At 40.3% G+C, this 13,627-nt stretch overlaps 2 protein-coding genes across 4 annotated transcripts in view; both read left to right on the top strand.

Moving 5' to 3' along the window:
- Positions 1-9,923, top strand: part of LOC140942369 (NACHT, LRR and PYD domains-containing protein 12-like) — a 30,157-nt gene extending 20,234 nt beyond the window's left edge. For 2 of the 3 annotated variants that reach the window (XM_073391325.1, XM_073391323.1), the window contains exon 3: positions 6,098-9,923. In XM_073391325.1, the coding sequence (XP_073247426.1) occupies positions 6,098-9,078 (2,981 nt within the window). In that variant the 3' untranslated portion in view covers positions 9,079-9,923. The remainder of the gene's footprint in view (positions 1-6,097) is intronic. The other variant, XM_073391324.1, reaches the window with a different exon arrangement.
- LOC140942370 (uncharacterized) overlaps positions 1-13,627 on the top strand; it is a 333,944-nt gene that overhangs the window by 304,839 nt on the left and 15,478 nt on the right. The window lies entirely within an intron of this gene.

Here is a 13,627-nt window from a genome sequence, read left to right as displayed (position 1 = left end):
AAAAGTAACACTTAAAGACCTTGCCTTGCTAGTCTTTGTCGACTGATCGCAAGTGAACTTACAAGACTCCAAGCTCTGGCTCTGGTTGGTCAATTATATTAGCTGCTGAGATTGGTGCATTACTCCGTTGTTTGTATGGGCTTTTGCCTCACGGGTCCGCTGTCGTAGGGATCTCCTATTGCTTTGTTTCTTGATTAAAGGCAACCAAGCTTCTGGACTTTCTATTCCGCTATCCCTGTTAATGTACTCTATACTCGAAGAAGATACTCGAAGCAATGGATAAAAAGCAGATAACAGCACTAGTACTATTAGATCTATCCAAAGCCTTCGACAGTATAGACCATGCAAGGTTGCTCCACAAACTCTCCATCTCCTCACCCTCTACTGTCAAATGGTTCAAGAGCTATTTAACTGGTCGCAGGCAATACGTGAGAATTGGCTCCGCCTACTCTGACACTCTACCTATAACTCACGGAGTTCCTCAAGGTGCAATCCTATCACCATTGTTGTTCTGCATTTACCTCAACGATTTACCCACGTCACCGACGTTTTGCAACCTAGAATCGTATGTGGATGACTCAAAGCTATTCATGTCATTTCCTCTCGTTGAGCTTGATGCTGCCATTGAAAAGCTCGAACAAGACCTTCACAGTGTAGCTCAATGGTGCTGTGAGAACCATCTACTTATCAATCCCGATAAAACTAAACTCCTTTTCCTCGGTACCAGACAGATGTTAAGCAGGTTACCAGAAGACCCTAGAGTGGTATTCTTAGGTAAAACACTGAAGCCAACAGACTCTGCCAAGGACTTGGGAGTCTTTCTTGACCCCCATCTGACCTACGATCACCATATTTCATGTGTAGTGTCATCTTGTTTCGCAAAGCTTTGCCAAATAAATAGAGTCAAAAGGAGCTTCGACAAGGAAACACTAGAGTTGTTAATAACATCATTAGTCTTTAGCAAGATGCTTTACTGCTCATCTGTATGGTCTAATACTACACTCCAGAATATAAACAGATTACAATCTATTCAGAATTTTGCCAGCAGGATCGTAACAAACTCTAGGAAGTTTGACCACGTAACACCTTTGCTTCGAGAGCTAAACTGGCTTCCTGTTAAAGAACAATTATTCTATAGAGACTCCGTTTTGACCTTTAAATGTCAGAACGATCTTGCACCTCAATACTTAACGAGCAAGTTTACCAAGCGCTCAAATATACATACTCGTAACACTCGTACACGGAACTCTTTGCGGATTCCGCTATACAGAACGGCTATAGGCCAGCGCACATTTTCCTACAGAGGGGCCTACATATGGAATAACTTGCATGATGAACTTAGGCAAAGTGCCTCATTGGCATCTTTCAAGCGCGCCCTGAAAGACACACTATTGAGGCAGACATTTCCTTCATAAGCTTTAGATTTTAGTAGAATACCATCATAAATTGTGATTTCGAGTTTTTATTGTCATTTTTGCTTTTATAAATTGGAAATAGTTTGTAAATAGTTCCTGAAAAACCTCACGAGGATGTTACTATTAAAGTTATTATTATTATTATTATGTTGTTAGAGTGTAGTCTTATGTGAATTTCCTCTTTCACTCTGTGTGTGTTACAGTGAGGATCACGATCAATTACCAATAGCAAAATACCTGCTTTACATGAAGTAGAAAAATTAAATGATGCAAGCCACAGGTTCAGTTTAACAGCTTTTCTGTGTCAAGCCCATAAATGGCTTTTCCTGGCTTAATAACCATTGTAGATTGTCCGAGGACATATCTGGTTGTAGGTCTTCCAGACCTACTCCTTCCAGCTTCGAATCTAAGTGGCTCTGAAAAGTTGTCCACCTGAGCTTGCTCCCCTTCCTCTTCGTCACCACCTGACGCAGGTGAATCATTTGATCTAACTGACCCCTGGAGCAATGCAACGAGGCGTTGCTCTTCAAGGCAGCTCAAACAGAAGTTATTTCCATGCATCTTTTATTATTTGAACTTTCCGATGATACACTCAGGTGAATTTTTATCGTCACGGTGCCCAGTCTGGTATACAAGGGGATCTTCTTCTGACTCTTCCAGCCATCTCAAACCCACTCTTCCAGGAATAAGTCACTCGGCGTTATGGTGGAGATCTTTTAAAGGAACTGCAAGGAAGAAAGGAATGATATAACTTTGTAATTGTGCTTGAGAGCAACTACGTCGCCTTTTGAATAGATAATCTCATATTCTTCAGCTGCGTCTTGAACTGTAGTTTGTCCTTCACTCCCTTGAACCTCTTTCAGCAGATCGACTTCTCCATGTGCCGACGCATTCCATCTGAACATACTCAGAGCAAGTGCAAGTGTATCAGCTCTCTTTTTTGGTCTTCCCTCTCGTTCCTTGCTGTCGTACACCCTCGCGTACACCCCATCCGAATTCTTTCGCAAAGCTCTGCAATGCCTTCCTTTGTCGCTCCTTTCCCTCCGGGCTCGTTTCCTCATCCATATCCTCCTTAAGGTTTACTCTTGCCGTGCGACTTTCGAAGCCATGCCGGTGCCTTCGGACCCAGCTTTCTCTGTGTGTAATCGCTTTGAGGACCACTATAAAAGAAATTAGAGGATTGGTAGAGCCTCTCTATTAATTCTAAAAGGCAGCTGGGCCACCGCGATGCGTGGTCGTTTTGAGCGGGTGTTCTCACTCCACTAAAAAATTCAGGCTCCAAATCCAAGGCGGTGATACATGTACCTTTCGGGGCCAACCATTACATAAGCCCAGGCCGAATAGCCCAAAGGGTCGAAAAAATTCTTGTAGATCGATATTGTCACTAAAGGCTGTAAAATTTTGTGCACACCAAAACAGCCACTGCACGGATGAGGTCTGAAAAAATCTTGCATGAAAAAAATAACCCATTCCCGGTTCAAAAATCAAATATTGGGCCCATTACTGGTGGCCCTTCATGCTGAGTGCTATAATATATTAAATTCCTGCAGACTCTGCTACTTTTACCTAATATGCAACATTCCTTTCACCAATTCAACGTTTATTTTATTAAAAAAACTAAAGCAAATAAACTATAAAGGGTTTGTTCTTTTCATTCAACCGAGGTAAGTCTTTGGTGTTTCACTTATTTTCACTAATTCTACCTGTAATTTTAGATTATTTATCATACAAGCATTTATCAGTTATACAGTAATAGACAGTAATGGAATGTGTCCTTTACTTTCCCAGTCCCATACTAGTACTTGTAGGTGAAACGATCTCGGTTTCTCATCAGAGTTAAATTGCGAGAAAGCATTTATTTTGCAACAAAGCGCGCGAATTCATTGTACTTGTATTCTACTTTTGACGTCCATTCTAATTATTTAAGTACTTTTAAAGGTTAAGTTACTGGTCAAAAAATATGAAACTCGATTTATAGTCGCCTTGTGACTTGCTTGAGGCGATGAGGCAATCGGGACCTATACAGTAAATTCCGCTTTCGATGAATCGTGTCTATTGTCCTGTATTGTTATGTTTGATCGGCCGAAAAACTCTATGCTTGGACCCTTGTCGGGAGTAAATCAGTCAGAGAAGTACTTACTTACCTTTCTCTGTAAAAGGATTTCTTTTTGTCCTTTTTCTTCTTCCCCATTTCTCGCAAAAGAAGATATGTATAAATCGCTTTCTCTGCCTTCTGGCGTTGACAGCGCGTTGAGGAGTTGCTTTACAAAGCGGGAAAAGTGACTTGAGATTCATATTACGGTGCCCTCAACAATTAAATAAATTAAGAATATGATACCATGTTTTCGTCGAACAACCAGGACTTCGTATGACAGGAACTGCCGCCAGCCGGAAGCAAGAATAGGTAATGTACCTCGGCCAGGAAATTCTATGGACACAAACCTTATTATGCGAAAAAATATTGTGATAAGAGATTTTTAGACGGTGTAATAAATCTGATCCCTGATTCGGGCTAAAAAGCCTTGTGATCCCTGATCCCATTCTTCTGAGCCCTGAGCCCTTTCCTCTGAGCCCTGATCCCAGTCATATTTTGGGCTTTGAGCCCTGAGCCCATATACCATGTTACGACCCTGACACTTGCCCAGTTCTTGTATGGCGTCTTCCCAGGCCTTCTCGATCAATGCATTTCGGTGACGTGTTTGAAACAAACAGACCACGTGACCCGAAACGCAGGCCTAGGGATTAGGCAAGTCCAAATCCACAAATGATAATCGCAACCAATAGCTTAGCTGAATTTCATCGTGTTCAGACCAAGATTATGGGATTTCTTAGGAAAAGGAGGGTCTGGGGCGCCCCTTATAAATGTATAACCACTTATGATACGGGCACCAAATTGCACAAAACAATGAACTCCACATTTTTTTACATTCTCAGCATAATTTGATCGACACAAGAACTCAATGCACGTCATTTTGACGTCATTATTGTGAAATGGAATAGCTAATTAAACCCATATTTCTCCATTCTTTCCTCTAAAAATGGATATTAAACGCAAAACACCTTAGCAGAAACGTATCTGAAGAAATTATGAAAATAAATTATACAGTGATTTCCTTTGACAATGCAGTGACGTCATTTTTACGTCATTTATAATAAAAGAACGAAAGAACGATCTAGAACTTCCCGTCTTCTCCTGCTTGTATTTGAGACAATAAAAGGATTTCCTTCTAGTTTGCCGATGAAGTGTTTCAAATGCTTTCCGACCCGTAGAAAGCTTCAGACATTTTGATCACATCACTAAAAATATTTCTATAGGACATGGCTCAGTGCTTGCTCTGAAAAGATTCTTAAGAGAATACCCTACCTGATGAAACAGCTACCTTTTTGACAGTAAAGTCATTTTCATCTTTTTTTTTTATAGCGTCCGCCTTTCGAGGTGCATCGTTTTGAATTATTTTTATATATTCATTTTTCTTAAAATCCTAATACAAATCGTAACCTCCGTATTTTCTCCCTTCCCTAAAAACGCCTGCGTGGGAGGCTTCATCCTAGTATATAAATCGAGGTCACAGTAAAAAAAACTTACTTTGTATATAAAAGGATTATTAAAAAGCAAGATAATTTGCCAGTAAATTGTAATTGTAAATATCTTATTATCCACTCCCCTCAGGGCTTTTCAGGGATAATTTACAACACTGGTTGGGGGACTTTGCCAGACTGCTTAAGGTGCAGTTTACAAGTACTGAAGGAATGAGTGATGATGCCCCCATACATGAGTGTGAAAGTGAGATAGACCACTACACCGGGCACTACGTGCCCTACTCTTTACGAAGAGTGTGTGGGTTCTTTAACGTCCCGCAGATTTATTACATGTGCAAGGGCTTGTGAGACGGGGCCTATGGTTTATCGTCCTTATCCGAGAAGACTAGAAAGTCTAACCATTTACAGATGTTATTACAAAGGCAGCACTTTCTCCTCAGTTATTTAAAGACCCTGAGTGTTGGTCCGGCCGGGGTTTGAACCTACGGCCTCCCGCACAGCAGACCGGCGCTCTCCCAACTGAGCTAACCGGGCGGCGGTTTTTAATAAAATCTTTCATTTGAGGTTATTTGAGAAGTGTAATTTCGTTTCTTTTATAGTTTACCTTAAAATCCTAGATTGCCTGATTACATTAAAGTTGCTTTAAATTTTATAACTTAAAAATTATCTACATAAGTGTACTAAGTATAAAGCAGTTAATATTTTTCATTACCGAGGAATTCAGCGTCGGTGCTCATTGCTGAAACAACCTGCCGTGACAATACAAGCAAAAATAACACCGCTCTCCCTATATTAATTTTTAGCACTGATTTTTAAAAAGAGTCGCTCTTACTTGTGCTTCGTAAGAAATTCTCATCCTGCCCTTATCTTGAATAAGTGGCATCAGCTATTTTTGTGACGATATCAAACACAGCACAAAGTTCATAGTGTAGTTCCAAGCAGCTGTCGGAAAGTTGAAATAATTCGAGCAGAAATGACTATATAGCCATTTGAGATGCATTTTTTTTTTCACATTTGTTATAGAGTGGTTGGCTTAAAATGTTGCCATACATAAGACAGGGTTGGTATGTAATGAACTCCAAAAGCCCTTTATTTACCAGCAATAACTGACCTTTTTCCCCTGTTCATTTATTTTTTCGCAGTGAGTACCGTATCAGAAGCAGTGAAAAAATCAATAAAGAAGCAAACGGAATTCCTGCCCAAACTGTTAAATGTTTCCACTATACCCTCCTTGAGGACAGATGATATATTCACTAATCTTCTAATACAACATGGGAGAAAGTCCGTTGGCAAAGTTGAGTATACAGGGAGAAGAGACCGGCTTGTTGATTATAGTCGTGTTAGGGGAACTCAAGTCAAGGAGAGTCACGAAATTTTTTTTCGGACAGTCGATGATGAGAGTAACCCCAAACGCATTCTTCTCACCGGAAAAGCAGGAATCGGAAAAAGCCTCTTTTGTCAAAAGCTGCTTCGAGATTGGGCTAATGATGAATTATTTAAGCCCGGCGCAAGAAACAGGGAATTTCCAGATTTTGCGTTTGCGTATTTGTTGACTTTTCGGCAGTTAAGTTTATTTGGTGAGCAGAATGTTTCTTTGCAAGATATCTTGAACTGTTGTACACTATTGGATGATCAGTGCCGTATCGATGATTTCCTTCTGCAATACTTGGTCAATCATCCTGAAGAAGTCTTGATAATAATTGACGGTTTTGACGAATATTCTCTGCAAGATTGCATTGTCGGTAACACACATGAAAGGTATCCAAATTCCTGTCGAGAGAAAATGCCGGTTGCTGCATTATGTGCCAAACTAATAAACGGACAAATCTTAGGCCAGTCCACTGTATTGGTAACTTCAAGACCTGATGAATCTGATAAACTCTGTGAAGTTCACTTTCATCGTAATGTAGAGATAACAGGATTTTCTGAACAGGAGGTGACAGAGTACATCAACAGCTATTTCCGAGAAAACGAGAGCATGAAGAACATCGTGCTTAAACACATCAACGAGAACGAGGATCTTCTCAGCTTTGCTCACGTTCCTGTACTCTGCGCCCTAATGTGTTCACATTTTGAGTGGATTTTGAAAGAATCAAACAGTTCCGAAGATCTCCCTGGTAAAATTAGTGAGCTCTATTCTGAAGTGCTGACCGTTTTTGAAAGAAATCACATCAAGAAGAAGCAAACCGTTCTCGGCGAAAGCACCCTAGATAAACTGTCTGATTTTGCAGCTCAGTCGCTATTGTCGCGAAAGTTTGAATTCACTGACGAAGAAATGAAACGGCTAAATTTGAAAGAAGTTGATGTCGAAGCCCTCAGAAGAGGAGGGCTTCTACATTGTGGTCCACCTTTTATGATATCGATTTCTCAAACAACGAAGTATTTTTGTTTTACCCACTTGACTGTTCATGAGTACTTAGCGGCTCGTTCGTTTGTAAAAGGGAGAGAGATTCCCGAAGATGTGTCTACAATGGTTTTACAATTCATAGCCGGCATTTTGTCAAAGACAAAAAATAGCATTCTTATGGAAGAATTGTTGAAGAAACTTCGAGTCACGAAGAAACAGCTTCTCTTACAAGCACAGTGCCTTTGCGAATATAATGACAAAGAGTTCGCTAGAAATCACTTCCGCCAGTTATGCATTGCTAATAACGATTATGGAAAATTTGTACAGTTTGAGAACATTAATGATCTGGACTGTATTGCCTTAGTGTTTTTGTTGGATGTCTTCAGCTCAATGAATGAAGTCGACATAACTTCTTCAAACCAATCATTATCTGAGCTCATTATTCAGCATTCATTCCTTACGTCCTCTGGGGTGAAACGGATATGCAGAGCTTTGCAGTCAAACTTTTGTGCTGTCAACAGATTGACTCTGCTCTTTTGTGGTTTGAAAGCAGAATGTGTACAACCACATATTTACATGTTGGTGTCAACTAAACTACTTTATTTAAATCTGTCTGGTAATCAGATCACCGATGATGGTGTTGCTAGTCTGAGTGAAGCACTAAAACAATCAACCTGTCAACTAACCACACTAGATCTGGCTGGTAATCAGATCACCGATGATGGTGTTGCTAGTCTGAGTGAAGCACTAAAACAATCAACCTGTCAACTAACCACACTATATCTGGGTAATAATCAGATCGCCGATGTTGCTGTTGCTAGTCTGAGTGAAGCACTAAAACAATCAACCTGTCAACTAACCACACTATATCTGGGTAATAATCAGATCGCCGATGATGGTGTTGCTAGTCTGAGTGAAGCACTAAAACAATCAACCTGTCAATTAACCACACTAGATCTGGCTAATAATCAGATCACCGATGATGGTGTTGCTAGTCTGAGTGAAGCACTAAAACAATCAACCTGTCAACTAACCACACTAGATCTGACTGGTAATCAGATCACCGATGATGGTGTTGCTAGTCTGAGTGAAGCACTAAAACAATCAACCTGTCAACTAACCACACTAAATCTGGCTGGTAATCAGATCACTGATGATGGTGTTGCTAGTCTGAGTGAAGCACTAAAACAATCAACCTGTCAACTAACCACACTGTATCTGGCTCTTAATCAGATCACCGATGATGGTATCGCTAGTCTGTGTGAAGCACTAAAACAATCAACCTGTCAACTAACCACACTAGATCTGAGTGATAATCAGATCACCGATGATGGTGTTGCTAGTCTGAGTGAAGCACTAAAACAATCAACCTGTCAACTAACCACACTAAATCTGGCTGGTAATCAGATCACCGATGATGGTGTTGCTAGTCTGAGTGAAGCACTAAAACAATCAACCTGTCAATTAACCACACTAGATCTGGCTAATGATCAGATCACCGATGATGGTGTTGCTAGTCTGAGTGAAGCACTAAAACAATCAACCTGTCAACTAACCACACTAGATCTGACTGGTAATCAGATCACCGATGATGGTGTTGCTAGTCTGAGTGAAGCACTAAAACAATCAACCTGTCAACTAACCACACTGTATCTGGCTTATAATCAGATCACCGATGATGGTATCGCTAGTCTGTGTGAAGCACTAAAACAATCAACCTGTCAACTAACCACACTCGATCTGATTACTAATAATCAGATCACTGGTTTTTACTAGTCTGAATGAAGCATCTCTCTCCTCCGCAGGTGAGGCTGCCCCTGGGTATCCCGATAAAAATAGCAATAACTAAAAAATAGAAAGCGCGCGGGGGATCCCATCATGGCTCGCGCGCTTCCTTCTACTTTCTCCCCAGCCTCCCTACAATACAAAGAGGCCTCTTCGGAGGAGAGAGGTGAAGCATTAAGGGACGGATCCAGAAAATTTAGAAAGGGGTGTCCGGGACACTTACCAGCTCTATAGATACTTTTCATTTTGCTGAGAATTCTACTTAAAATAATACGAAATTTGAAACAAAAGTGGTGGTCGAGGGACCCTCGGCTCACCCCTCCTAAATCCGCCCTTGGCCGTTCTTTTGTCGTCAAACAACGCTCCTCTCTTTCTCGTCCTTTGCGTGACGACACAAAGAAGGACTGTGAAGCAGACTTCAATTATGGCTCAATAATAAACTGATCAAAACGCGAAAAGCACCCAAGCGTGCTCAGTCCCCCCCCCCCCCCCCCCCCCCCCAGCTATTTGGCGAGTATTGTCATCTTCTCGGTCCCGGTGGTGGGGTAACGGTTAGAAAACCCCTCCCGGGGGTGAGGCATTTGTCAATTCTTCTAGAAGCGGTTGATATCGTTCCTTTTTCAATATTTAATCTAAAAATGCTAGTTTAATCTTTGTCAAAAAATTTCTCTTGCCTCAGGGTGATGTTTAACTCTGGCTGGATCACCTACTCCAAGTCGCACGCGAGAACAGGAAAAGAGGACATAATAAACCTCGCAAAACATTGTTAAGACTAAATATAAAGATTGCATATTGTTGGTTTTCAGTGATCACGCCATTCAAAATAGATCAAAATAAAAAGCAAAACCGTTCAATAGATAAAAAAAGTAGAATCGGGGAAATGAAAGGAGGTAATTATAAAGATCCCTGCCAAGATTCAGGTCAGGAGCTACGTGCAACTCTCAGCATTGTTGGGATTTGTTGGCCAACAATGTTGCGACCGTTTGCACGGAGCTTACTTCAATCAACTCTCTCTCTCTCTCTCTCTCACTCTCTCTCTCTTAAATTCGACCTATCAGTTTCAACAACTAATCAATGAACCTACTAGAATCACGCCAAATTCTAGTACACTTATTGATATAATTTTATCAAATGAACCCTCAAGGATTTTAAAATCAGGAGTGGTGCATATGGGATTAAGTGACCATAGTATGGTCTATGCAGTACGTAAGTTTGCTATTTCATCTAAAAACGCTCATAAGCATGTGACCCCTCGTTCTTTTAAAAACTTTAATGCAAGTGCTTTCAGAGAAGACCTAAAGTCAGCGCCCTGGGATAGCCTAAGAAACTGCACTACTCCCGATGAAATGGTTGAAATCTGGGAAAATATGTTTTTAAAAATAGCTGACGCTCATGCGCCCATAAGAACGCGGCGAGTAAGAAATAAAAAATCCCCTTGGATTACTACTGATCTGAGGGAGCTGATAACAGGTCGAAACAGACTGAAAAGGCAGGCTATATTAACAAAACAGCCATCTATCTGGGATAAATATAGAAAAGAAAGAAATAGAATAAATAATGAGATTAAAATGGCAAAAGCGAATTATTATAAATCAGAAGTGGAACAAAATGTGGGTAACCCGAAGGAAATATGGAGGACAATCAATGAATTAACATATCGTAAGTGCAGTAAGTAAATCTTCAATAAGTGAACTAAAAAGTGGTGATAATTCCTTCACAAAACCCGCAGAAATGTGTGAGATTTTAAATGACCATTTTACATCTGTCGGTCCAAACCTAGCCTCCACACTGCCTAGTGGAAATACAAGTTTTGACTCTTACATAAAGCCTGTTTCCACGACTTTTAATTTACAATATACCTCTGCCACTGAAGTTTTAAAGTTATTAGGTAAATTATCTCCGAACAAGGCCACTGGCCTTGATAACATCTCATCTCGGCTTCTAAAAGAAGCTGGCCCAATTATTGCCACTTCTTTAACCTGTATCATAAACAAAACCATAGATACTGGCGTCTTTCCTTCACAGTGGAAAATGGCTAAAGTATTTCCTTTGTATAAAAAGGATGATCGCACAGATGCACAAAACTATAGACCAATATCTGTCTTGCCAGCCATTTCTAAGATTTGTGAAAGGGTAGTCTACGATCAACTATACAGGTACTTAAATTCAAATGGCCTGTTGACAAAAAACCAGTCTGGATTTCGTTCCCTTCACTCTACAGTGACAGCGCTGTTACATTTAACAAATAATTGGTATCTTAACATTGACAAAGGCATGACCAATTTGATTGTGCTTCTCGATCTTGCCAAAGCCTTTGACACCGTTTCACATAATATTTTATTAAAAAAGCTTGAGCTCTATGGTCTGAAGGGTGTAACGCTCGACTGGTTTTCCTCGTACCTATCAAATAGGCAACAGCAGGGTGTAGTAGAGGGCTGTGTATCTAAGCCCCAGTTGATAAGTTGTGGTGTTCCACAGGGTTCAATTTTAGGCCCTTTGTTGTTTTTAATTTATATCAATGATCTCCCTGGATGTCTTCTCCATACCAAAGCACACATGTATGCCGATGATACCACGATATATGCGTCCTCTGTATCCACTGCTGAACTATATGCCAAGGTAAATAATGACCAAACTCACGTTAGGGACTGGCTTCTTGCAAATAAGTTAAGCTTAAATGTCACTAAAACGGAGTATATGTTCTTAACAACTACCTTCAAATTATCTAACTTAGGAAGAGACTTTCCAATTAAGATTGGCAACAATCATGTTAAACGAGTCCAAACAACAAAATATTTAGGAATTCACTTAGATGAAAATCTTAAATGGAACGAGTATGTTGACAAACTTTGTTCAAAAGTCAATCGATCCATCAGTGGTCTAAAACAGGCACGTGATTATGTACCATTAGATGTTCTAAATACTATTTATAAATCTCTTATCCAGCCTGTGTTCGACTACTGCGACGTTGTTTGGGACAATTTAGACCAGGGACTTGCCACTAGGATCCAGAAATTACAAAATTGTGCTGCACGCATAATAACCTTTCAAGGTTATGACGTTCGTTCAGCACAAATACGAAAACAACTAAACTGGGAAGAGCTTGCCTCGAGGCGTCAAAGGCACTTAAGTCTATTAATGTATGATACAGTGAATGAAAATATACCTAGTTACTTAAGCGATCTTTTTTCGAATGTCTGTGAGAACAACCCTTATAAGTCTATGCTAAGAAATGCGGAATATAATGTTGTACTGGACCACGTTCCAAAAACAGAATATTATAAGGGGTCTTTCTCATACAGAGGAGGAATGCTGTGGAATTCTTTACCAAATGACATAAAAGCGTCCGAATCTAAAGCTATCTTTAAAAGAAAACTGGCTAGTAGGCAGGCAAACTGTTGACTACATTTTACTATATTTTATTATTTGTACATATTTTTAGTGTAGTTGTACAGTATTTACTTCTGTTTCTATACGGCTTTCATGTAAAGAAGTTATGTAACTTATGAAATTACCGTATTCAAATAAAAGTGAATCAATCAATCAATCTCTCCCTCTCTCTCCCTCCCTCCCTCTCTCTCCCTCTCTCTCTCTCTCTCTCTCTCTCTCTCTCTCTCTCTCTCTCTCTCTCTCTCGACGAATGGTAGGTGAATATAATGTTCTTTCAACTAATTACAAAACCAGTAAATTTACGGCTCATCCTCGGTGTAAGAACCTTTAAAACTCACAATTGTCGTAAAGCAAAGGAAACAAAGAAGTCAGCATAGAACTTAGAAAAACAAAAGCTGCGAAGCAAAGAAAAAGTTCACACAGGTTCGTACACCGAAGTAAACCCAAATTTGTTTTTGCACAAACTTGAACAGTACAGCGACTGGGGAGGATATAGACTTGCTGCAGGTCGACCTCACGAGTTTGGCGAGCGGAGCGAGTTTCCGACGAAAGACTTTTTTGAAAGCCCAGGGAGGATACCTCGCACCATTATCTATGCTGAGTTCTTCCACTAATTTAACCAGCCAAAAGTGACTTCATGTTGGCTATATCAGTGTCCAGGCGTTGCACCGAAGACTTTTCATAGTCCTGAAGGCACAAGACTAGATTGCAGGATTTTTGCATTTCCACAGATCACCTTGTCACCGCAAGTATTGACATTAGGGTAGCATTTTCGATTAACTTTCTTTTCCGGCAGTTTTAGACTTTTTAGACCGAACTAAAAAGTTCTGGAACACTAGAACTCCATGTCCTCTTCAGTTTGCTTGCATACTAATTTCATACCTAAATTAACGTGTTTTTTGCGTGTGCTAATTTCCAACGTTCACAAAAGCATCATTGTTATCAACCCTACTGAGACTCGCCTTAGACCCCTGGCTCCGTCCACATGTATTCGGATATTTTTGAATTCGCAACTTTTTCTTTCCGGATTCAAGCATTTCCATGTCCACACCTATCCACCGTATTCAAATCGAATTTTGCACGTCAACACGTATTCTACAAGTATCCGATAAACTCTAGTACCCAGGACTCCTCTAGAAATCTCTTTGGC

The sequence above is a fragment of the Porites lutea genome, chromosome 6, assembly GCF_958299795.1.
Source record: "Porites lutea chromosome 6, jaPorLute2.1, whole genome shotgun sequence".
NCBI lineage: Eukaryota > Metazoa > Cnidaria > Anthozoa > Scleractinia > Poritidae > Porites > Porites lutea.
The sequence above is the reverse complement of the archived record's forward strand: the minus strand, read 5'-3'. Positions and strand labels throughout refer to the sequence as shown.